The sequence below is a fragment of the Lepidochelys kempii genome, chromosome 3, assembly GCF_965140285.1.
Source record: "Lepidochelys kempii isolate rLepKem1 chromosome 3, rLepKem1.hap1, whole genome shotgun sequence".
Taxonomy (NCBI): Eukaryota; Metazoa; Chordata; order Testudines; family Cheloniidae; genus Lepidochelys; species Lepidochelys kempii.
The window spans coordinates 19,332-43,207 of NC_136382.1; the positions used below are offsets into that span (position 1 = coordinate 19,332).

General features: G+C 45.5%; 1 protein-coding gene across 1 annotated transcript; it reads right to left on the reverse strand.

Annotated features, from left to right (window-relative positions):
• Positions 1–840: 840 nt before the first annotated feature.
• Positions 841–23,573, reverse strand: LOC140908383 (uncharacterized). Its single transcript, XM_073335361.2, has 5 exons — positions 23,461–23,573; positions 17,553–17,620; positions 16,726–16,852; positions 6,481–6,594; positions 841–6,127 (listed from the first exon to the last, which is right to left on the reverse strand). Exons 2-5 carry the CDS (start codon positions 17,574–17,576, stop codon positions 4,857–4,859), a joined length of 1,536 nt encoding a protein of 511 aa, XP_073191462.1. The 5' UTR covers positions 17,577–17,620; positions 23,461–23,573; the 3' UTR covers positions 841–4,856.
• Positions 23,574–23,876: the final 303 nt, after the last annotated feature.

Consider the following 23,876-nt stretch of genomic DNA (forward strand, 5'->3'; position numbering starts at 1 on the left):
CATCCGGGACTTCCCCTGTTCGCCACAAGTTTTCAAAGATAATGGCCAATGGCTCTGCAATCACATTCGCCAATTCCTTTAGCACTCTCGGATGCAACTCGTCCGGCCCCATGGACTTGTGCACGTCCAGCTTTTCTAAACAGTGCCTAACCACCTCTTTCTCCACAGAGGGCTGGCCATCTATTCCCCGTGTTGTGATGCCCAGCGCAGCAGTCTGGGAGCTGACCTTGTTAGTGAAGACAGAGGCAAAAAAAGCATTGAGTACATTAGCTTTTTCCACATCCTCTGTCACTAGGTTGCCTCCCTCATTCATTAAGGGGCCCACACTTTCCTTGGCTTTCTTCTTGTTGCCAACATACCTGAAGAAACCCTTCTTGTTACTCTTGACATCTCTCGCTAGCTGCAGCTCCAGGTGCGATTTGGCCCTCCTGATTTCATTCCTCCATGCCCAAGCAATATTTTTATACTCTTCCCTGGTCATATGTCCAACCTTCCACTTCTTGTAAGCTTCTTTTTTATGTTTAAGATCTGCTTAAACATACATGGATGGTTTGTCCCTGTAACCTCAATAAAGATTCTTTAAAATACAGCCAGCTCTCCTGAACTCCTTTCCCCTTCATGCTAGTCCCCCAGGGGATCCTACCCATCCGTTCCCTGACGGAGTCGAAGTCTGCTTTCCTGAAGTCCAGGGTCCATATCCTGCTGCTTACCTTTCTTCCCTGTGTCAGGATCCTGAACTCAACCATCTCATGGTCACTGCCTCCCAGATTCCCATCCACTTTTGCTTCCCCTACTAATTCTTCCCAGTTTGTGAGCAGCAGGTCAAGAAAAGCTCCCCCCCCCCAGTTGGCTCCTCTAGCACTTGCACCAGGAAATTGTCCCCTACATTTTCCAAAAACTTCCTGGATTGTCTATGCACCGCTGTATTGCTCTCCCAGCAGATATCAGGAAAATTAAAGTCACCCATGAGAACCAGGGCGTGCGATCTGGTAGCTTCTGCGAGCTGCCGGAAGAAAGCCTCATCCACCTCATCCCCCTGGTCCGGTGGTCTATAGCAGACTCCCACCACTACATCACTCTTGTTGCTCACACTTCTAAACTTAATCCAGAGAAATTTCTGCAGTTTCGTACCGGAGCTCTGAGCAGTCATACTGCTCCCTTACATACAGTGCTACTCCCCCACCTTTTCTGCCCTGCCTGTCCTTCCTGAACAGTTTATAACCATCCATGACAGTACTCCAGTCATGCGAGTTATCCCACCAAGTCTCTGTTATTCCAATCACGTCATAATTCCTTGACATCACCAGGACCTCCAGTTCTCCCTGCTTGTTTCCAAGGCTTTGTGCATTTGTATATAAGCACTTGAGATAACCTGCTGATTGCCCCTCATTCTCAGTATGAGGCAGGAGCCCTCCCCTCACAGACATTCCTGCCTGTGCTTCCTCCCGGTATCCCGCTTTCCCACTTACCTCAGGGCTTTGGTCTCCTTCCCCCGGTGAACCTAGTTTAAAGCCCTCCTCACTAGGTTAGCCAGCCTGCTCGCAAAGATGCTCTTCCCTCTGTTCGTAAGGTGGAGCCCATCTCTGCCCAACACTCCTCCTTCATGGAAGACCATCCCATGGTCAAAGAATCCAAAGCCTTCTCTCCGACACCACCTGCGTAGCCATTCGTTGACTTCCACGATTCAACGGTCCCTACCCAGGCCTTTTCCTTCCACAGGGAGGATGGACGAGAACACCACTTGCGCCTCAAACTCCTTTATCCTTCTTCCCAGAGCCACGTCTGGGGAAATCTGCTTCACTACTGAGCCTTATTATTTACAAAAGTTCTAGCATCATAGTAATGTGGAAACAAACAAACAAAAACCCAGCCAACCTTCCCATCTGCAAACAATCCCATCTCAGTAGGAAAAGTCCTACAACAGGTTGGTGGTGATTGGACATCTAACATAGTGAATGCCAGTGAAAATGAGGTAGGATTAGAGTCTAAAATAGGGAAAGAAGTCAAAAATTACTTAGACAAGTTAGATGTCTTCATATCACCAGGGCCTGATGACATGCATCCTAGAATACTCAAGGAACTGACTGGGGAGATATCTGAGCCATTAGCAATTGTCTTTGAAAAGTCATGGAACACGGGAGACATTCCAGAAGACTGGAAAAGGGCAAATATAGTTCCCATCTATAAAAAGGGAAATAAGGACAACCCGGGGAATTACAGACCAGTCAGCTTAACTTCTATACCTGGAAAGATGATAGAGCAAATAATTAAGAAATCAATTTGAAAACACCTAGAAGATAATGAGGTGATAAGTAACCGTCAGCATGGATTTGTCAAGAACAAACTGTGTCAAACCAAGCTGATAGCTTTCTTTGACAGGGTAACAAGCCTTGTGGAAAGGGAGGAAGCAGTAGATGTGGTATATCTTGACTTTAGTAAGGCTTTTGATCCTGTATCGCATGACCTTCTCATAAACAAACTAGGGAAATACAACCTCAATGGAGGTTATAAGGTGGGTGCATAAGGTTGGAAAATCATTCCCAGAGAGTAGTTATCAGTAGTTCACAGTTATGCTGGAATTGCATAACAAGTGTGGTCCCCCAGGGATCGATTCAATAGCTTCATCAATTATTTAGATAAAGGCATAGAGAGTACACTTATAAAGTTTGCGGATAATACCAAACTGGGAGGGCTTGCACGTGCTTTGGAAGAACTAGATTATAATTCAAAATGATCTGGACAAACTGGAGAAATGGTCTGAAGTAAATAGGATGAAATTCAATAAAGACAAATACAGAGTACTCCACTTAGGAAGGAACAATCAGTTGTACACATACAAAATGGGAAATGACTGCCTAGGAAGGAGTACCGTGGAAAGGGATCTGGGGGTCATAGTGGATCACAAGCTAAATATGATTCAACAGTGTAACACTGTTGCAAAAAAAGCAAACATTATTCTGGGATGTAGTAGCAGGGGTATTGTAAGCAAGACATGAGAAGTAATTCTTCCTTCTACTCTGCGCTGATTAGGCCTCAACTGGAGTATTGTGTCCAGTTCTGGGCACCACATTTCAGGAAAGATGTGGACAAACTGGAGAAAGTCCAGAGAAGAGCAACAAAAATGATTAAAGGTCTAGAAAACATGATCTAGGATGGAAGATTGAAAAAAATGGGTTTGTTTAGTCTGGAGAAGAGAAGACTGAGAGGGGACATGATAACAGTTTTCAAGTACATAAAAGGTTGTTACAAGGAGGAGGGAGAAAAATTGTTCTTCTTAACCTCTGAGGACAGGGCAAGAAGCAATGGGTTTAAATTGCAGCAAGGGTGGTTTAGGTTGGATATTGGGAAAAACTTCCTAACTGTCAGAGTGGTTAAGCACTGGAATAAACTGCCTAGGGAGGTTATGGAATCTCCATCATTGGGGATTTTTAAGAGCAGATTGGACAAACACCTATCAGGGATGGTCTAGATAATACTTAGTCCTGCCTTGAGTGCAGGGGACTGGACTAGATGACCTCTCGAGGTCCCTTCCAGTTCTATGATTCTAACATGCTTTGCCAACAATTGGAAACTGGGATTTAAACAACAAATGATCTCACTGTGTTTGAGAGCCATTCAAATTCCCCTTCCAGCTCTGTGACACTTTCATCTCAGGCCCTAAATTACTGTTTTGGGATCAAAGAAAACAAAGTGTGATCCCCAAGCAGAGGGCTGAGAACCCTGAATCATATGACACATTAAGTAGAAGAGGTGCAGAAGATAAATTCTACATGGCTCAAACAATGGAAATGTTGATGGGCTAATCTGGAAGGTCGGACTCCCTCTAACTCACCACTTCTTCAGGTATCACAGAAGCTGAAAAAACACTTCCCCCCATCCCTACTCCTTGTCTTTGTTATATTTAAATATATTTAAAATTAGAAAAATGGTATAAAGCCCAACTGCTGTTCAGCACAAACCAGTGCAATGTCAGAAAACCTGGGAATGAGACAATTTGTCCCTGGTGGGGAACCTGGTGACTAACAATCACTTTGCAGTGGGAGGAAAAGTATAAATGTGATGTTCTTTATTTGGTTAGACTAGGAGAAGTGATGGAGGTTGTGTCAGATTGTGAGGAATTTGCTACATTACCCTGACTGTTATACATAGGTTATTTTCTTTACTGAAAAAATAGTTATGGTTTTACATCAGGATCACTAACTTAATTTAGCTAACTCCATGGAAAACCTAGTGGAGTCAAGGCGCAGGTAGATTTAACCTCCATGTACCTGGTAGAGGTCATTCCTGGTTCCCCCACCTGGGGCTGATGGACATTCATGTTGGAGGAAAACACACTTCCATGACACAGGACAAAGGAGTTGATTAAAAATACTGTGGGATTCACCAGGGCCGGATTTCCAATTAGGCACAGTAGGAGTATACCTAGGGGCTCCAGTGTTCTAGGGGCACCTTACCTCTCTAAAACTGTGTGCAACATGAAGGTCAACTGTAGGCAGGGTGGGCACTGAAGATGCTGTGCCTAGAAGTGTGTAAGGTGTAAATCCAGCCCTGGGATTCACTCCAAGCAAGGGTGAGCTGCAAAAGGGAAAAGCAGACAACTCAGCCGGGGGAGCTGAGATACCACAGTGTCACAAATGCTGCCCTAAAACTATGTGGGAATTAGCAAAAGGAAAACAAAAATCTTTCCTCAGCCATATACAAGGGTTTTAAAGTGTTTATCTCCCTTGCAGCTTCTCTGATTATAAAAAAGGGCTGAGTTCTGATAGAAGAATTTCCCACACTGTATGGATGCTCTGATGTGTAATAAGGTTCGAGCTCTGAGCAAAGGTTTTCCTGCACTCACAGCATCCATACAGTCACTCTTGAATATGACTTCTCCGATGTCTACTAAGGTGTGAGTTCCGAGCGAAGGTTTTCCCGCACTCACTGCATTCATAGGGTTTCTCCCCTGTGTGGATCCTCCTGTGTGTAATAAGGTTTGAGCTCCAAGCAAAGGTTTTCCCGCACTCACAGCATTCATAGGGTTTCTCCCCTGTGTGGACCCTCTGATGTTCAGTAAGGGTTGAGCACTGAGGGAAGGTTTTCCCACACTCACAGCATTCATAGGGTTTCTCCCCTGTGTGGATTCTCTGATGTCTTATAAGGTCTGCAGACAGAGTGAAGGTTTTCCCACACTCACAGCATTCATAGGGTTTCTCCCCTCTGTGGATCCTCTGATGTGTAACAAGAGTGGAACGCCAAGCAAAGGTTTTCCCGCACTCACAGCATTCATAGGGTTTCTCCCCTGTGTGGATCCTCTGATGTTCAATAAGGGTTGAGGGCTTAGTGAAGGTTTTCTGGCACTCACAGCATTCATAGGGTTTCTCCCCTGTGTGGATTCTCTGATGTTTAATAAGGGTTGAGGGCTTAGTGAAGGTTTTCCCACATTCACAGCAGGGTTTCTCCCCTGTGTGGATCTTCTGATGTCTAGTAAGGTTTGAGTTCCAAGCAAAGGTTTTCCCGCACTCACAGCATACATAGGGTTTCTCCCCCGTGTGGCTCCTCTGATGTGTAATAAGGTTTGAGCTCTGTGTGAAGGTTTTCCCGCACTGACAGCATTTATAAGGTTTCTCCCCTGTGTGGATTCTCTGATGGTTAATAAAGACTGAGCTCCGAGCGAAGGTTTTCCCGCACTCACAGCATTTGTAGGGTTTCTCCCCCCTGTGGCTCCTCTGATGTTTAATAAAGTGTGAGCTTTGAGTGAAGGTTTTCCCGCACTCACAGCATTCATAGGGTTGTTCTCCTGCGTGGAGTCTCAGATGTCTAATAAGGCTTGAGCGCCTACTGAGCTTTTTCCCACACTCAACGCATGTGTTATTTCTCTCTCCCATCAGGATTCTCTGCTGGCCCGTGGTTTCCTTGAGGCCTTTGTGAGTTCCCCGATAATTAACAGATTTACCAACTTTCTGCCTTGGCTGGTTTCCCTGCCACTTCTCTGGCCTGTACTGACTCTCAAAGGCTTTTCCCTGCTCACAGCTCCTGGACACACTCCCCTTGCATCTTTGCAATAATACCCCATGTGATTCCCCTTGCTCATCATCTTCCTGCTGAAGATTCTGCTCCATGGTCTTACTCACAATCCCATCACCTGCTGGGACAGAGAAAGAAAAACTGAAGAAACAGGAATGGAAAAGGCGAGAACAAACCAAGAAAACAGTTGGAGAAGGAAAAAAAATTAGGCACTGAATTTCCCCAAACTCTTCCCCAAAGGGGCGAGAGGAGGTGATCAGTTCTGCAACCAGACCTCATCCAAACACTTAGGGGGAAGGGAGCTACTGCCAAGAGTTAGGATGGGTAGGAAGCCATGAACAGTATCTGCCCTGAGGATATGACACCCCTGGGGGCAATCTTGAACTCAGAGAGTTCACAAGGTTTTTGTTGGTAATCCAGCTGGTTCCTTCAGGCAATGACAGATTCTGATTTGGTTTAATGATCCCGCACCTGTGCAGCTGCCTCTCAGGATTTCTCTTTCTTCTGAGCCCTGGAGATCTGGGGCCCACGGCTCTTCCCCTCGTTCCAGCTGGGAGATGATATCAGATTTGGAAACTGGAAACCCTGCTCAGAGGAAAGAAGACCAGTGAGATCAGTGAATTTATGGGACATTTGTCACACACCAAAAAAGTTCTTTTAACTCCAGCCCATTTTAAAGCAGTAGAATCCTGGAGCCAGCTCTCCAGGTGCTCAAAGGTGCAGGACACTCTTCTCATGAGGGATTTAACTGTGCCCATGTCTCCTAGGAACACACGCAGCCAGATACTGATGATCAAAGGGGCTCCTAAAACCTAGAGCAAGCAATTCCATGTCCCAGAAAACGAAGACTCCAGCCAGAGAGGAAGTCCACCTGGAACTGCTTCTTACTTACAGAGAGAGGCCCAAAGATGCTGCAGGAGTGGGAAAGGCATGAGGCCTGACAGCTGAGGGGGGACACTCAGAGATGAGGAAGGGCACAGAAAGGCAGCTGATAATCACTATGATAGTGATAGCCCTGATAATCACTATGACCCCCATAATCCTTCCTCTAACTGCTCTCACCCTTCCCCACCTCCTGGGACCTGAGGAGCAACCACTCCTTGTGTTCCCTCCTTCCCTCCCATTGCCCACAACCCTCCTTGCTACCAGTCCTCCCAAATTCTCTGATATTGTACCTAGCTATAAAAAGGGAATAAGGACAGCCCTGGGAATTATAGACCAGTCAGTTTAATTTTGGTAACCGGAAAGAAAATGGACCAAATAATTTAAAAAATCAGTTTCTAAGCATCTTGAAGAAAATCAGGTGAGATGTAACTGTCAACATGCATTTGTCAAGAAGAAATCAGATCAAACCAACCTAATATCCTTTGACAGGGTAAAAAGTAGAGCCATGCATGGATACAAAAAGGTGTATCCGCATCCAATCCTGCAGATTGGATATCCACGGATACAAAGCGGATACCCATGGATTTGCAGGGCTCTAGTAACAAGCTTTTTGGATGTGGGGAAGCAGTAGTTGTTATATAACTTGACATCTGATACTGTCTCACATGACCTTCTCTTAAGCAAACTAGGGAAATATAGACTAGATGACCCTACAATAAGATGGATGCACAACTGGTTGGAAAACCATAGTCAGAGAGTAGATGTCAATAGTTCACAGCCAAGGTGGAACGGCATATTGAGTGGGGCCCCTCAGATCTCTGCTGGGTCATCTATTCAGCCATTTTAATCCGGCCCTCGAGCTCCAGCTTCGGCACTCCAGCCAGGGAGCTGGGTCAGGGGCCACTCCACGCGGCTCCCAGATGGAGCAGCATGGCCCTCTCTGGTGCTCCAGCTGGGGAGCAGTGTCTGTGACAGGTTAGGTCACAGAAACTCCCTCAAGACTGTCACTAGATGTGCTGGAATACCAATGAGAGCAAACCCCCCTGCTAGAGAAGGCTTCCCTCCACTCCCATCTTGCTGAGTTAGACACTCCAGTCAGCTACAGCACAAAGAGGTTGGGTCACGCCCCCCTGCAGTGCACAGAAACTAAGATTCACTTAGTTCAGGGGTTTCTCAGTTAACAGGGACTTTCCCAGCACCCAGTATTCAGTCTTTCTGGGAGCCTAAACCCCAAATGAATCTGTTCTACTCCGTATAAAGCTTATACAGGGTAAACTCATAAATTGTCCACCCTCTATAACACTGATAGACAGATATGCCCTCCTAGGTATTAATTCATAGAATCATAGAATATCAGAGTTGGAAGGGACCTCTGGAGGTCATCTAGTCCAACCCACTACCCAGAGCAGGACCAATCCCCAACTAAATCATCCCAGCCAGGGCTTTGTCAAGCCTGACCTTAAAAACTTTTAAGGAAGGGGATTCCACCACCTCCCTAGGTAACGCATTCCAGTGTTTCACCACCCTCCTAGTGAAAAAGTTTTTCCTAATATCCAACCTAAACCTCCCCCACTGCAACTTGAGACCATTACTCCTTGTCCTGTCATCTGCTATCACTGAGAATAGTCTAGAGCCATCCTCTTTGGATCCACCTTTCAGGTAGTTAAAAGCAGCTATCAAATCCCCCCTCATTCTTTTCTTCCGTAGACTAAACAATCCCAGTTCCCTCAGCCTCTCCTCGTAAGTCATGTGTTCCAGACCCCTAATCATTTTTGTTGACCTTCGCTGGACTCTCTCCAATTTATCCACATCCTTCTTGTAGTGTGGGGCCCAAAACCGGACACAGTACTCCAGATGAGGCCTCATCAATGTCGAATAGAGGGGAACGATCACGTCCCTCGATCTGCTGGCAATGCCCCTACTTATACATCCCCAAATGCCATTGGCCTTCTTAGCAACAAGGGCACACTGTTGACTCATATCCAGCTTCTCGTCCACTGTCACCCCTAGGTCCTTCTCTGCAGAACTGCTGCCTAGCCATTTGGTCCCTAGTCTGTAGCGGTGCATTGGATTCTTCCGTCCTAAGTGCAGGACTCTGCACTTGTCCTTGTTGAACCTCATCAGATTTCTTTTGGCCCAATCCTCCAATTTGTCTAGGGCCCTCTGTATCGTATCCCTTCCCTCCAGCGTATCTACCACTCCTCCTGGTTTAGTGTCATCCATAAACTTGCTGAGGGTGCAATCCACACCATCCTCCAGATCATTAATGAAGATATTGAACAAAACCGGCCCCAGGACTGACCCTTGGGGCACTCTACTAGATACCGGCTGACAACTAGACATGGACCCATTGATCACTACCTGTTGAGCCCAACAATCTAGCCAACTTTCTACCCACCTTGTAGTGCATCCATCCAGCCCATACTTCTTTAACTTGCTGACAAGAATACTGTGGGAGACCGTGTCAAAAGCTTTGCTAAAGTCAAGGAATAGCAAGTCCACTGCTTTCCCTTCATCCACAGAACCAGTTATCTCATCATAGAAGGCAATTAGATTAGTCAGGCATGACTTGACCTTGGTGAATCCATGCTGACTGTTCCTGATCACTTTCCTCTCGTGTAAGTGCTTCAGGATTGATTCCTTGAGGACCTGCTCCATGAGTTTTCCAGGGACTGAGGTGAGGCTGACTGGCCTTTAGTTCCCAGGATCCTCCTCCTTCCCTTTTTTAAAGATGGCCACTACATTAGCCTTTTTCCAGTCATCTGGGACTTCCCCTGATTGCCATGAGTTTTCAAAGATAATGGCCAATGGCTCTGCAATCACATTCGCCAACTCCTTTAGCACTCTCGGATGCAGCGCATCCGGCCCCATGGACTTGTGCACGTCCAGCTTTTCTAAATAGTCCCGAACCACTTCTTTCTCCACAGAGGGCTGGCCATCTATTCCCCATGCTGTGATGCCCAGCGCAGCAGTCTGGGAGCTGACCTTGTTCATGAAGACAGAGGCAAAAAAAGCATTGAGTACATTAGCTTTTTCCACATCCTCTATCACTACTTGCCTCCCTCATTCAGTAAGGGGCCCATACTTTCCTTGGCTTTCTTCTTGTTGCCAACATACCTGAAGAAACCCTTCTTGTTACTCTTAAGATCTCTTGCTAGCTGCAGCTCCAGGTGCGATTTGGCCCTCCTGATTTCATTCCTACATGCCCGAGCAACATTTTTATACTCTTCCCTGGTCATTTGTCCAATCTTCCACTTCTTGTAAGCTTCTTTTTTATGTTTAAGATCCGCAAGGATTTCACTGTTAAGCCAAGCTGGTCACCTGCCATATTTACTATTCTTTCGACACATCGGGATGGTTTGTCCCTGTAACCTCAATAGGGATTCTTTGAAATACAGCCAGCTCTCCTGGACTCCTTTCCCCCTCATGTTAATCCCCCAGGGGATCTTACCCTTCAGTTCCCTGAGGGAGTCAAAGTCTGCTTTCCTGAAGTCCAGGGTCCGTATTCTGCTGCTTACCTTTCTTGAATTGACTTGAATTGAATTGACTTTAATTGTAGAAAGGGAGATTTAGGTTAGACATTAGTAAAAACTTTCAAACTGTCAGGGTAGTTAAACACTGGAACAAATTACCTAGAATGGTTGTGGAATCTCCATCATTGAAGGTTTTTAAGAACAGGTTGGAAAAACACCAGTAGAAGGTGGTCTAGATAATACTTAGTACTTACTTTGGGCTGTGAAATGGTTTTATAGGGTCTTAGATGACTCTCGCCTTTATACAGACTCTCCTGGCTCTGCCCCCTTTAGTGTATGTCTACATTACACCAAGGAGCAAGACTTTCAGCCAGTGATGCTCATGCTAGCTCATTAAAAATAGGTCTGTAGACATTGCAACTCAGGCCTGAGCTCAGGCTCCCAAGCCCACCCCGGTTTGCGAGAGCGAGCTCCAGCCCAATCTGCAACATCTACACAGTTATATATAGCCCTCCAGCACAAGTCTGGGGACCCAGGCTGGGAGGATCTCTCCCAAAGGCAATGTAGACATACCCATATTGTGCTCCTTCCTAGGCTTTGCTTTTTGCAAGCGTGATCCCCATGCTCCACCACTCTTGAGACAGGCCATTCTGGAGGTAACACCCCTTTGTGTTATGATGGCACTTCAGTGAGTCCCAGTGATTTCAGACTCCTCATAAACACTGTCTCTTTTGGGGTGCTGCAGCCAGTAGGTATTTGCAGCAACACAACAGAGCCTTTTCAGAACAAGACGGCACTGCTTAGGCAACTGGAACACAGGATTTACAGATCCCTTGGTCACTCTGGGAAAGCAAACCTGAACTCTACATTCATTTTGGCAGAGTAATCTGCCTGGTTTTTCCAAAGCCTTCTTGATTTCGTCTCTCTCTCTCTCTGTCTCCTACTCTCAGTCTTTTTGCCCTGAATAGCAGCAAACTTAAAGCCCAGTCTGTTTGTACCCTAGCTCCTGCATCCCAAAGTGCAGTGCAGTTGTGTTCCCATGTTCTGCTTCCCTTGGACCCAGTCATTACACGTTAACCTCCAGTCTTTGAGACTTCCATTATCCAGTGTGCTTCATTCACATGTGGACAGTTCTTGATAGTGTATTCATGTAGATGGAGGCAGGCCTATGTTACTTCAACAGCAATTACGTCCCCATCCCAGAAGACCCCAATTATGTCCCCCACCCTTCACACCCAGTGACTAACAAAGAAAACTGAGGGGAAGCTGACCTGTGCATATTTTTCATTAAAAAAACCCTACTAAATAAATCCCCCATTCTCTAGAGGGAGACAAGGTCCAAGAAAAGGGCTAAGATAATGAATCAAAAAATCACAGAAACACATGGGTAGAAAGGACCTCAAGATGTCAGCTAGTCCATCCTCCAGCCCTGAAGCATGACCAAGTATACATAGACCATGGCTGACAGGTATTTTCTATCACTTGCTTAAAAACCTCCAGTGATGGGATTCTACAACCTCTCTGGTAAACTATTCTAGTACTTATCTACCCTTATAGTTGGAAAGCTTTTCCTAATATCCAATCTAAACATTCCTTGCTGCAGATCAAGCCAATTACTTCTTTCCTACCCCAGGGCATATGGAGAACAATTGATCACCATCCATTCAGTAGCCACAGAGTGTGGCCACCAACTCCTGCTGGTGGCCTCTCTGACAATTTTTCCTAAAATACTTAATTAACTTTAGGATAAACAAATAAATATACACATATACATGTCCAAATCATTGTAATTTATTTATGTAGGGTTTTTTTGCAGACTCAATAATAAAAATAATGTACAGTTGTCTCTATTCTTTACTGGACCTAGACAGAATACAAACACAAATAAGGTGTTTTGCATGTTCTTGTCTTTTTTGTTGTTGTTTCTTTTGCTTTTTTGGTTGCCTTTAAAAAAAAAAAGACTTGCTAGCTAGTAAGTGTGCTGCTGTGAAAAGGGGCATTTGTATATTTGTTAATATCACTTTTCACAGTAGACTTACTACCAAGCTGGGAGGCTGTGAAAAGTGATATTAACAAACATATAAATATCACTTTTCACAGCAGAATTACTCAGCCCTGGCAAGCTGGGAGACAAAGTAAGCCCTTGATGGGGAACAGAAGAAAGGCCATACTGGGTCAGACCAAAGGTCCATCCAGCCCAGTATCCTGTCTTCTGACAGTGACCAATGCCAGGTACTTCAGAGGGAATGAACAGCTAATTATCAAATGATCCGTCCCCTGTCGTCTGCTCCCAGCTTCTGGCAAACAGAGGACAGGGACACCATCACTGTCCATCCTGGTTAATAGCCATTGATAGACCTATCCTCCATGAATTTATCTCATTCTTTTTTTTGAACCCTGTTATAGTCTTGGCCTTCACAACATCCTGTGGCAAATAGTTCCACAGGTTGACTGTGTGTTGTGTCAAGAAATATTTCCTTTTGTTTGTTTTAAACCCGTTGGCTGTTAATTTCATTTGGTGACCCCTAGTTCTTGTGTTATGAGGAATAAATAACATTTCCTTATTTACTGTCTCCAAACCCGTCATGATTTTATAGACCTCTATCATATCCCCCCCTTAGTCGTTTCTTTTCCAAGATGAAAAGTCCCAGTCTTCTTAATCTTGCCTCATACAAAAGTTGTTCCATATTCCTAATGATTTTTGTTGCCCTTCTCTGTAACTTTTCCAATTCCAATATATCTTTTTTGAGATGGGATGAACAGATCTGCATGCAGTATTCAAGATGTGGGCATCCCATGGATTTATATGAGGCAATACGATATTTTCTATCTTATTATCTATCCCTTTCCTAATGATTCCCAACATATTGTTAGCTTTTTTGACTGCTACTATACATTGAGTGGATGTTTTCAGAGAACTATCCACAATGACTCCAAAATCTCTTTCTTGAGTGGTAACAGTTAATTTAGACCACATCATTTTGTATGTGTAGTTGGGATTATGATTTAAAATGTGCATTACTTTGCATTTGCCATTTTGTCACCCAGTCTTGTGAGATCCCTTGGTAGCTCTTCACAGTCAGCTTTGGACTTTACTATCTTCAATAATTTTGTATCATCTGTAAACCATCTAGTCCTGGTAACTTATTAATGTTGAAATAATCAATTTGTTCCAAAACCTCCTCTACTGACACCAACATGGGACATTTTTTCCGATTTGCCAGCTGCAAAGAATGGCTCGGGTGGAGGAAAGTCCCTCAAATTCTCGTCAGTGAAGACGGATGCAAAGGATTCATTTTGCTGCTCTGCAATAGCCTTGGCTTCCTTGAGTGTTCGTTTAGCATCTCAGTCACCCAGTGGCCCCACTGATGGTTTGGCAGGGTTCCTGCTTCTGATGTGCTTTAAAAAAAATGGTGTTAGTTTTTGTGACTTTTGCTAGTTGCTCTTCAAATTCTTTTTTTGGCCTGCCTAATTATACTTTTTACACTTGACTTCTCAAAGTTTATGCTCCTTTCTATTTTCCTCAGTAGGGTTTGACTTCCAATTTTTAAAGGATGCCTTTTTGCCTCTACCTGCCTTATTTACTCTGTTCTTTAGCCATGGTGGCATTTTTTTAATCCTCTTACTGTTTCCCTGCCCCCCGCCCAATTTGGTGTACACATTTATTTTGAGCCTCTATTATAGTGTTTTTAAAAAGTTTCCATGCAGCTTGCAGGCATTTCACTTTTGTGAGTGCTCCTTTTAATTTCCATGTGTCTAGCTTTCTCACTTTCGTGTAGTTCCCCTTTCTGAAGTTAAATGCTACTGTCGTGGGCTTCTTTGGTATTTTCCCCCTCACAAGCATGTTAAATTTAATTACATTATGGTCTCTATTACCAAGTGATTCAGCTGTATTCACCTTGTGGACCAGATCCTGTGCACCTCTTAGGACTAAATCAAGAATTGCCTCTCCCCTTGTGGGTTCCAGGACTAGCTGCTCCAATAAGCAGTCATTACTGATGTCTAAAAGCTTTCTCTCTGCATCCTGTCCTGAGGTGACATACCCAGTTAATATGGGGATAGTTGAAATTCCCAATTATTATTGTGTTCTATTTTTATAGCCTCTCTAATCTCACTGAACATTTCATAATCACTGTCACCATCCTGGCCACATGGTCAGTAGTATATTCCTACTGTTATACTCTTATTATTCAAGCATGGAATTTCTATCAGAGATTCTATGGCACAGTTTGATTCATTTAACATTTTTTACTATGACAGGTTTCAGAGTAGCAGCCATGCCACAAGTACTCCTTTGATTTTTTTACTATATTTGATTCTATGTTTTCTTTCATATATAGTGCCACTTCCCCACCATCACAACCTACTCTGTCATTTCTTGATATTACCATGTCCTACTGATTATCATTCCACCAAGTTTCTGTGATGCCTATTATATCAATATCCTTATTTAAAACCAGACAGTCAAGTTCACCCATCTTAGTATTTAGCCTTCTTGCGTTTCTATACAAAAACTTATAAAATTTGTCAATATTTGTCTGTGATGTGATGTAATTGAATAGCACTCTTTCATTTGACCGTTTCTCTTCAGCTACTACCTCTCCTCTTTACTAGGATATAGAGAATTCCCATGAAAAGATCCTCTCCTAAGGGATTGCTCTGTCCGAACCATATGTTCCTCTACACTTAGTTGCCTTTCCCCCAGCACTTAGTTTAAAATCTCCTCTATGAACTTTTTAATTTGACATGCCAGAAGTCTGTTTCCATTTTGGCTTAGGTGGAGTCCATCCTTCCTGTACAGGCTCCTCCTTTCTGAAAAGACTTCCCAGTTTCTAATAAACCTAAAGCCCTCGTCACTACTATCATCAAATGACGAGTCTAAGGGATTGAAATTCACATGTGCAGCAAGATTACACCCACAGGGCTTCCAGCAATCTGCTGTCACAGTAATTGGTTGGCATAAGAGGACATGCTATGGCCATTGAACCTGAGCTACACCATGCATCTGAGTCTGAGCCCTATCATTGACAACTGTCAAACAATGTGTGTTGTGTATTATTCTTATATTCTGTAGGAGTTTCTCTTGGAAGTTTTGCCCTGTTACCAACATTTCTGTATTAAGAACAATATTTTAAAGTGCTCTCAAATCTACACAGAGATATTGGACTCGTCGCTAATTAAGAGTTTTGCCAGCATAGATCTGCTGGTTAGTGGTGTGAAAAATCACATCCCCACCTGACACGGCTTGCCGGCAAAAGTGCAAAAAAGTCTATTAAAAAGAAATCAAGGAAATTAAATACCCATAAACAACATTAAAGCAGAGTTAAGGTTGCCCAGTGCTGCCACATGCCTTTCCAAGCATGTTGTTGGTGGCAAAAGTTAAAACCTCTGAAAAACAGGAAATGAAGGACTAAACTACACACCACCCCTGCAATGCAACCTTAACTCTGCTCCTACTCCCTAACCCTGGAGCTAGCAAATATCACTGGGAATAGGTCAGTAAGGATGGTGCAAAGATTAACAAATTACCCAAGGAAGTGGCAAATTTTCCATCTCGTGAAGTCTTCAAGTCAGGACAGGATGCCTTTGTGGAAGATGTTTTCATCAAACACAAGGTATTCGGCTCACTACAATGGTAACTGGATGAAACTCCATGGCCTGTATTACACAGGAGGTCAGACTAGATGACCTAACAGTCTCTCCTGGCCTTAAAATCTATTGATCAATAATCAGTGGAAGGAAGGACTAAGAACATGCCATTGTTTGTGTTGTGTTCTACAAATCTGAATACAAGCATTTATCCGCATGCACTCCAGCTGTGTGCACTGTGTCACTAGTGGCTTTACATGAACAGCAGAGGGATTAGTTGGAGCAGCTTGGCAGAGCTGTGACTGTGATATGAAGAGAGGTGCATGTGAAACTTGAAGGAACAGGTATTCCTCATTTCAGTGCTGAGTGTTGTAGATAGCATCAATAAAGGTGCACAAGGGTGTATTCTTGCCACGAGGGTTGTCAGCTGTCTGGTGACATACATGCTAGTGGTCTCTAGGGCTCAGTAAGTGGTAAGTGAAGGCAGTGACTCAGAAGGAATCCTCACTGCAAAGGTAAAGGGGTGGTGACATTATGAAAGTCAGAGATGGACCGTGTGCAGTAGGCTCAGTGTTTGAGTGCAGGCCAAGGATAGGTAGCTTCTGATCCCAAAGTGTTCTGTAGTGGGGAGGGTAGAATGCTAGTCTATGTGTCATTGGCCTGTTGGGGTGTTGCTGAAACAGGGCAGAGTTGAGGTTGCACTGTGGGGTGTTGTGAACCTTAATTCTTCATTTCCCCTTCTAATAACCGAGGGGATAGGAATCCTTACCCAACGAGGTGACATTCTCATAGTTCTCCTGCATGACGTCTCTGTAGAGGGCTCTCTGAGCAGGGTCCAGCAGAGCCCACTCTTCTTTGGTGAAATACACAGCCACCTCCTTGAAAGTCACCAGCCCCTGAAAGAACAAGAGCCCCCCACTCAGTACCTGCTGCCCAGTGACAACCCCATCATTCACAGGGCAGGAGAGCCAATCACATGGAAGCTCTTGGAGGCAGGCAGGCAGCAGAGTCCCACCCCCACCCCATCAGAGCAGCCAGGAAGTATCAAGGTGAAGGGAAAAAGAGAGCCCCTCTCCCATTCTAGCAGACAGAGATGGCAGGGGACTTCACATTCATCACTCACCTACTAGCCAGAGGCTGTTTCAGGAGATGGAGCCTCCAGCAGGACAGAGACAACTCCCTGGTGGCAATCCCAACACCCTCCCCATTGCCAGCAGCCGGATGGGAGGGGATGGGGTGTCTTTCCTAGGCCTCACTGTTGGGTGCCCCTTCATATCTTATAGCATCCTCTAGCTGATAGGTTCAGGCTCCAGAACTTGGAGTTTCCCCAGACCAGTCCAGCAGGGTTGTTTCCTGTTCCACAAGTTAGGGAATTTCCACAAGCCCCCTGGGCCTGTTGCTAGGATCCAGGCCCTACAGTAAACAAATCCCAGCAGGGTTGTCACACCCTGTCCTCCTCCCCTTCTGCACACTCTGTATTTCCTGCCCCCTCCTCCCTCCAGACCACCACCCCCTCCAGAAGTGCCCAACTCCTATGTATTTACTGCCTTTCTCCCACCAATAGGAACTCACCAGCAACTCCCTGATAATCCCTACCTGAACTGTCTCCATGGCAACCATTTCCCTTCCACGTCCTCCAGAAGGATGGGATGTTATGCTGAAGCCTGTCAGGGCAATTGGGGACATGTCAGAACAGTAATGTCACATCACAATTCCCCCCAGACTGATGTTCTAGACTCTGTCAAGCAAATAACACAATTAGTAATAACACAATTCAATTCAAAACACAATTTAAAATAGGAGTGTGGGGGGGTCTTTAACTACCCAGACACCTGTTAGAAAAGGAATTCAACCAAACACAAAGTGTCCAATAAGTTCTTGGAATGTGTTGAGGACACCTGTTTGCTTCAGAAGATGGAAGTAGTAAACAGGCGGATGGGCAGGAGTTAGTTAGGAAACCACAGGTGGAAAGCAATATGGGCGAAAGTGTTCAAGAAATGATGATTTCATGATTCTAAGAGAAGGAAGGCGTTAGAGCAGGAAAATAAGGACAATGGATTAAAATTCAAAATGACAAACTGGAGAAATGGTCTGAAGTAAATAGGCTGAAATTCAATAAGTACAAATACAGAGTACTCCACTTAGGAAGGAACAATCTGTTGCACACATACAAAATGGGAAATGGCTGCCTAGGATGGCAGTACTGTGGAAAGGGATCTGAGGGTCAGAGTGTTGAGTGTTTATATTGTTCCAGCAGATTTTTCTTAAACAAATAGGTCCACTATGGCTTTTCTAAATTACTGCAATTAATATAGATCCATTATTTCTTTTCCACGATTTTCCAAGTCTTGTCCGCAACTCAGCTGCAATTATTTGAAGATCATACTGCAATTCAGGTAGGGTCTTAATTAATATTAACCAAGAGGAGGAAGAAACAGAAACCACAACAGGGAAAGAACAGGTTAAAAAAATATTTAGATAAATTAGATGTATTAAAGTCAGCGAGACCTGATGAAATTCATCTTAGGGTACTTAAGGTATTAGCTGAAGCAATCTCAGAACCATTCACAATTATCTTTGAGAACTCCTGAAAGACAGTGAGGTCCCAGAAGACTGGAGAAGGGCAAACATAGTACCTATCTTTAAAAAGGGGAACAAAGAAGACTAGGGAATAAAGACCAGTCAAACCTCACGTAGGTATCTGGAATGAACAAATTATTAAACAATTAATTTCTAAGCACATAGACTCAGAGGACAGTAAGATTATAAGTTATAGCCAGAATGGATTTTCAAAAACAAATCATGCCAAGTCAATCTAATTTCCTGCTTTTACGGGGTACTGGTCTTATGGATCTGGGAGACAATGTAGACAGGATATATCTTGATTTTAGTCAGGCTTTTGAGACAGGCCTCCATGATATTCTCATAGCGAACTAAGGAAATGTGGTGTACATGAAAGTACTATAAAATAGATGCAAATTTTGTTGAAAGGCTATACTCAAACAGTAATCATTAGTGGTTCACTGTCCAACTGGGAGGATGTATATAAGGCAGTCTATGGGGGCCAGTCCGGGATCTGATACTGTTCAATATTTTCAGTTATTACTTGGAAAAACAGACTGGAGATCATGGTTTCTAAATATGCAGATAATACAAGCTGTGGGGGGGGTCGCAAGCATGTTGGAAGAAAGATTAAAATTCAATATAACATTTACAAACTGGAGAAGTGGGCTGAATGAAAAGATGAAATTCAACACAGACAAGTGCAAAGTATTAGACTTAGGGAAGGAAAACTCAATGCACAACTACAAAGTGAGGAATAACTGGCTAGGGAGTAGTACTACTGAAAATGATCAGGGATTATAATGAATCACAAATTGGAGCGGAGTCAATTATGTGATTCGATTGTGAAAAAACCTAACTAAGCACTGGAATAGATTAGCAACAGAGGTGGTGGAATCCTCATCATTGGTTGTTTTTAAGAACAGGATGGACAACACCTCAGTGCTGAGGTCTGGACTAGATGACCTCTCAAGGTCCATTCCAGCCCTACATTTCTACAATTCTATGCTGGGGAAATGTTTGGTCACTTTATTATAGCATTGATCCAGCCCCTCCTACCAGGACTAAACCACTAAGTCATTTTGAAACCCTCCCAGTAACAAAGTCTGGGAACCAAATGGGAGAGAAGAGCAGAACAAAAGGAGTGACTTTGAGGGATTTTCCCTGACATCATCCCCAGGGCAGCACATCTCACTGCAAGGGGAACAGGGAGAGTCAGGAACTGTTTTTTCCTCTTCCTGCACCTCACCTTGCTCACAGGAAAGCGAATCTGCCCAGGAATGTTGCAATAAGTGTGTTTGGGCAGGCTAGAGATCTGGGAATCTCTCCCCCGAATTATTTCTCCCCCTGCCCCTTTAGGTCTCACTCTCTTTTTTCTCCTTGCGTTCTCCTTCCCCTGTCCTTCCCTTCTGACAGTCAGACATTCCTGGGTGTTGGCTCTCCTATGGCTGGATCAGTTCCTGCAATTACTATGGGGAGGAGAGATGTGGGGTGAAGAGGGGCTGTTTGTGCAGAGTCACTTTCATGCCTATCCCAAGCACGTTCCCTGAGGTCTCTATCAATCACCTGGAGTCTCTGGTTCAGATGTTGGTGTGGGCAGAGACTAGGGTTGACCTATGGGTAGGGCCGTACCAAATTGACAGACATGATAAACACGTCACAGACCGTGAAATCTGGTCTCACCCCCTGAAATCTGGTCTTTTGTGTGCTTTTACCCTATACCATACAGATTTCACGGGGGAGACCCGTGTTTCTCAAATTGGGGGTCCTAACCAAAAAGGGAGTTGCAGTGGGGGTTGCAAGGTTATTTTAGAGGGGTCGCGGTATTGTCACTGTTACGAATTATACCTGAGAGGACACGCACACAACTGCTGCGAATTACACCTGGTAGGACACACACACAAATGCTGCGAATTATACCTGATAGGTCACGCACAGTTTGAATCTAGGCTGAGGCTCATAAAGTCCACAACTGCAGAGTTCCCAAAAGACACTAAGTTTATTACGCTCGAGCGTGGTGCCCCCCTGCTAGCCAGGAGGGGACCCCGAATACAGATTATACAAAGGTTATATACTTTTTAGCAAAGCATGTTGCCCTTGTGCATCGGAAACCTTAGCCAATAAACAAACCCTTTTCTTATCTACCACCTATCGCTGCTTGGTGTATTCCTCCTGCTAAACCAGTATGTTAATTACACAGCATGGTCCTAAAGCCATGCATCAGTAACTTTTATTATCAGGCTGGGAGGCCTCACATCAAAGGCCAGCAGATAGGGAGTTAGGGACTGACAAAAAAAAAACAACAGATACTGGGAGTCAAGGCAGGCTGGAGACAAGGAGGAGGATTTTCACAGGAATACAGTATCTAAGGAACACGACTCCTGGTGCATGATGTGCTTGTTTTTAGACAATGGTGGGCCTCAAACCAAAATGGAGTCACATGTGCTAACTTTTCCTTAACATCACCCTTACTTCTGGCTGGAAAGTAACAGATGTTGGCCAGGCACCCAGCTCTGAAGGCAGTGTCCCGCCAGCAGCAGCACAGAAGTACGGGTGGCAATACCATACCATGCCATGCCATCCTTACTTCTGCGCTGCTGCTGGCAGTGGCTCTGCCTACGCAGCTGGGCTTTCGGCCAGTAGCTGCTGCTCTCCAGCTGTCAAGCTCTGAAGGCAGCGCCGCCACCAGCAGCGGAGCAGAAATAAGGGTAGCAGTACCACAACCTCCACCCTACAATAACCTTGTGACCCCCCCACACACAACTTCTTTTTCGGTCAGGACCCCTACAATTACAACACTGTGAAATTTCAGATTTCAATAGCTGAAATCATTAAATTTACAATTTTTAAAATCCTTGGACCGTGAATTTGGTAGAGCCCTACCTATGAGACTAATTGCAGCTGGAGAAAGTCCTCACCTTGGCTGGGCACAGAGGAAGCTTTACTCACAGTCACTCCCCAGCCCAGATCTCACCAGGGAACAGGAGCTGCTCAGCCTAGGCTCCCAGATCACAATAGAGGGAGCAGTGTCTGACCCAGGAAGCTCAACCCTAATATCCTGAGCAGAGAAAGAGAGAGAGAGAAACTGAGTATCTTTCCCTCCTTTAGCAATAACTGAAACCCACTCCCCACAGGGACACATCTTATTTGCTCCCACATTAATTTGGAGTCACTCCTTGTCCTTCCCTACAGTGACTCTGGATTAACACTGGTCTCAGTGAGACCAGAAACATGGCTCAGTAGGGATGAGGCCAGAATCCTTTTAAACAGATCACTGCAGAAGGGGGTTATAACCTCCTTCCACCCTCCCTCACTCCTCATAGTCTGAGGATTCACAGCAACAGTTTTCCCTCTAAAACCTGCTGTTGCTGCACTTTTGAAAGGCGGGAGGGAAGCAAAATCTGTGATGGTTTCATATCAACATTTGATAACTTTCTATCCATTTATCAGGAGCCCTTGCCAGCCATTCACACAGGTGTAAGTAGCCCAGGATGATGTTTCTTTAACAGGAGAATGGACAGCATGAAGGAGCCAAAATTTTTAAGACATTTCCAGGCCCTGTGACTGGAAAATAATGGCTACCATAGACCCACCCCGAGCAGTGCTACAGGAAGCAATCCCTCATGGGAACCATTCATCATGGGGTTTTCTGGGGGGTACTACTGGTGACTCTGATGAGGGGAAAGTGAGGGGTTAACACAGTAGCATGGAGATTCTCAGCTACTCTGGGCACTGCCTGGGGCAGCAAGGAGCCCATCACAGAGTGAACCCCTCATCCTGTGCCCTCTGTGGAAAAGAAGAGGATCAGCCAAGTCACTTTCATCAGCCAACTTTTTAATGGAGATAAAGGGGGAAAGAAATGAGTCTCAAACAAGAGGGGAAAGTTGACCATTTAGTCCCATGCAACCGCCAGGATAGAGAATGGCTCAAGGCAACAAATTCCCTCTACAAATGGATAAGTTGCCGCAACTCAACACGGGAATACCACAGCACTTTTTAACGGACATTTGATAAATACACGGGGAAAAAGGGAAAATCTGATGCAGTTGCAATTGCCGTTCAGTCATTACAAAGAGAAGGGTGGAAATGTGGAGAATTTTGGATGAGTTTTCACAAGCGAGAGAGAGGGAAGTGGGAAAATGTGAGGGCTGGGGGGTTTTCTACCAGTAGGGTCCCTAGCCAGTAAAAAAAAAGGGGTAAACCTAAGTGACTGTCACAGCATTATTAGATGGAGAGAAAAGGGGTGAAATGCCCGCCAGGATTTTCTCTCCTTGTGCAGGACCTGAGCCCAGGCGGAAGCTGGAGGGGATTGCCAGTTATTGTGGGATCGCTAGCAGGACAGAGGAACTAGCCTTGGAGAACATTTCACATCGGGGGCCAGAAGCTCCTTGCCTAGAGACAAGCTCAAGGTCCCCCACACCTCAGGCATATATCACCTCCCCCACCCACCACCAGGCGGGGAAACGAGCGGCCGCCAATCAGGGAGCGGGGCCGGTGCACTGATGAGCGTGCTACCCCTCGCTGTGGGGGGAGGGATAGCTCAGTGGTTTGAGCATTGGCCTACTAAACCCAGGGTAGTACGTTCAATCCTTGAGGGGGCCATTGAGGGATCTGGGGCAAAAACTGGGGATTGGTCCTGCTTTGAGCAGGGGGTTGGACTAGATGACCTCCTGAGGTCCCTTCCAACCCTGATAGTCTATGACCCCTAGAGAGAGAACTACGTTTCCCAGCGTGCCCCGGGAGAGAGGCAGGGCACATGGGCCACTTCCGCTTCCTGCGCTGGGGACAACATCACTTCTAGCCAGATGAGCATCAGGGACTACACCTCCCACCCTGCCCCGCGGGCGTTTCCGTCCTCTCGGGGCCAGCCTTGGGGTCAACCTGACCCCCGCACCCGCCCCATCAAATTGTGATTCCCTTCCCCACCCACCCGTCTCTGTACCTGCGTCCGCCTGTGAGCCGGTGTCTGTGCCGAGGCCGCGAGAACGCCTCGCTGCTCCGAACCCGGAGGCAGGTTCGGCTTCGCTGACTCAGCCTGCACCGTGCCTTGCGTCAGCGGCTTGGCTGGCACTGAGCGTGGGCGCACCCTTGGCGCATGCTCAGTGGCATCTGCTGAAGCTGCTGCCCGTACTCTGCCCTGACTTGGCATTAAGGGGGCGTGGGCAGAGTCTGGGCAGGGGGCGGAAGCTGACTGTGCAGGAGTGTAAAGCAGCAGGCACTACATCTCCCATCATGCATTGCTTCACTTTTCCCTCCCCACCCACCCTGCTTCTCCTTGCTGGGCCAGGCTCAACCCTGATTTTGTGGCCCCAGAATTTCACACGCCCCCAAGCACCCCTCATAGAGGTTGTAGGTGTG

Excerpts from the sequence above, each read along its gene's own strand:
- LOC140908383 (XM_073335361.2), bottom strand. The coding sequence starts at position 17,576 with ATGGTTGCCATGGAGACAGTTCAG. Across the intron at positions 16,853-17,552 it reads TTGCCATGGAGACAGTTCAG|GGGCTGGTGACTTTCAAGGA; the intron begins GTAGGGATTATC and ends TTGTTCTTTCAG. Across the intron at positions 6,128-6,480 it reads CCTGAGAGGCAGCTGCACAG|GTGATGGGATTGTGAGTAAG; the intron begins GTGCGGGATCAT and ends CTGTCCCAGCAG.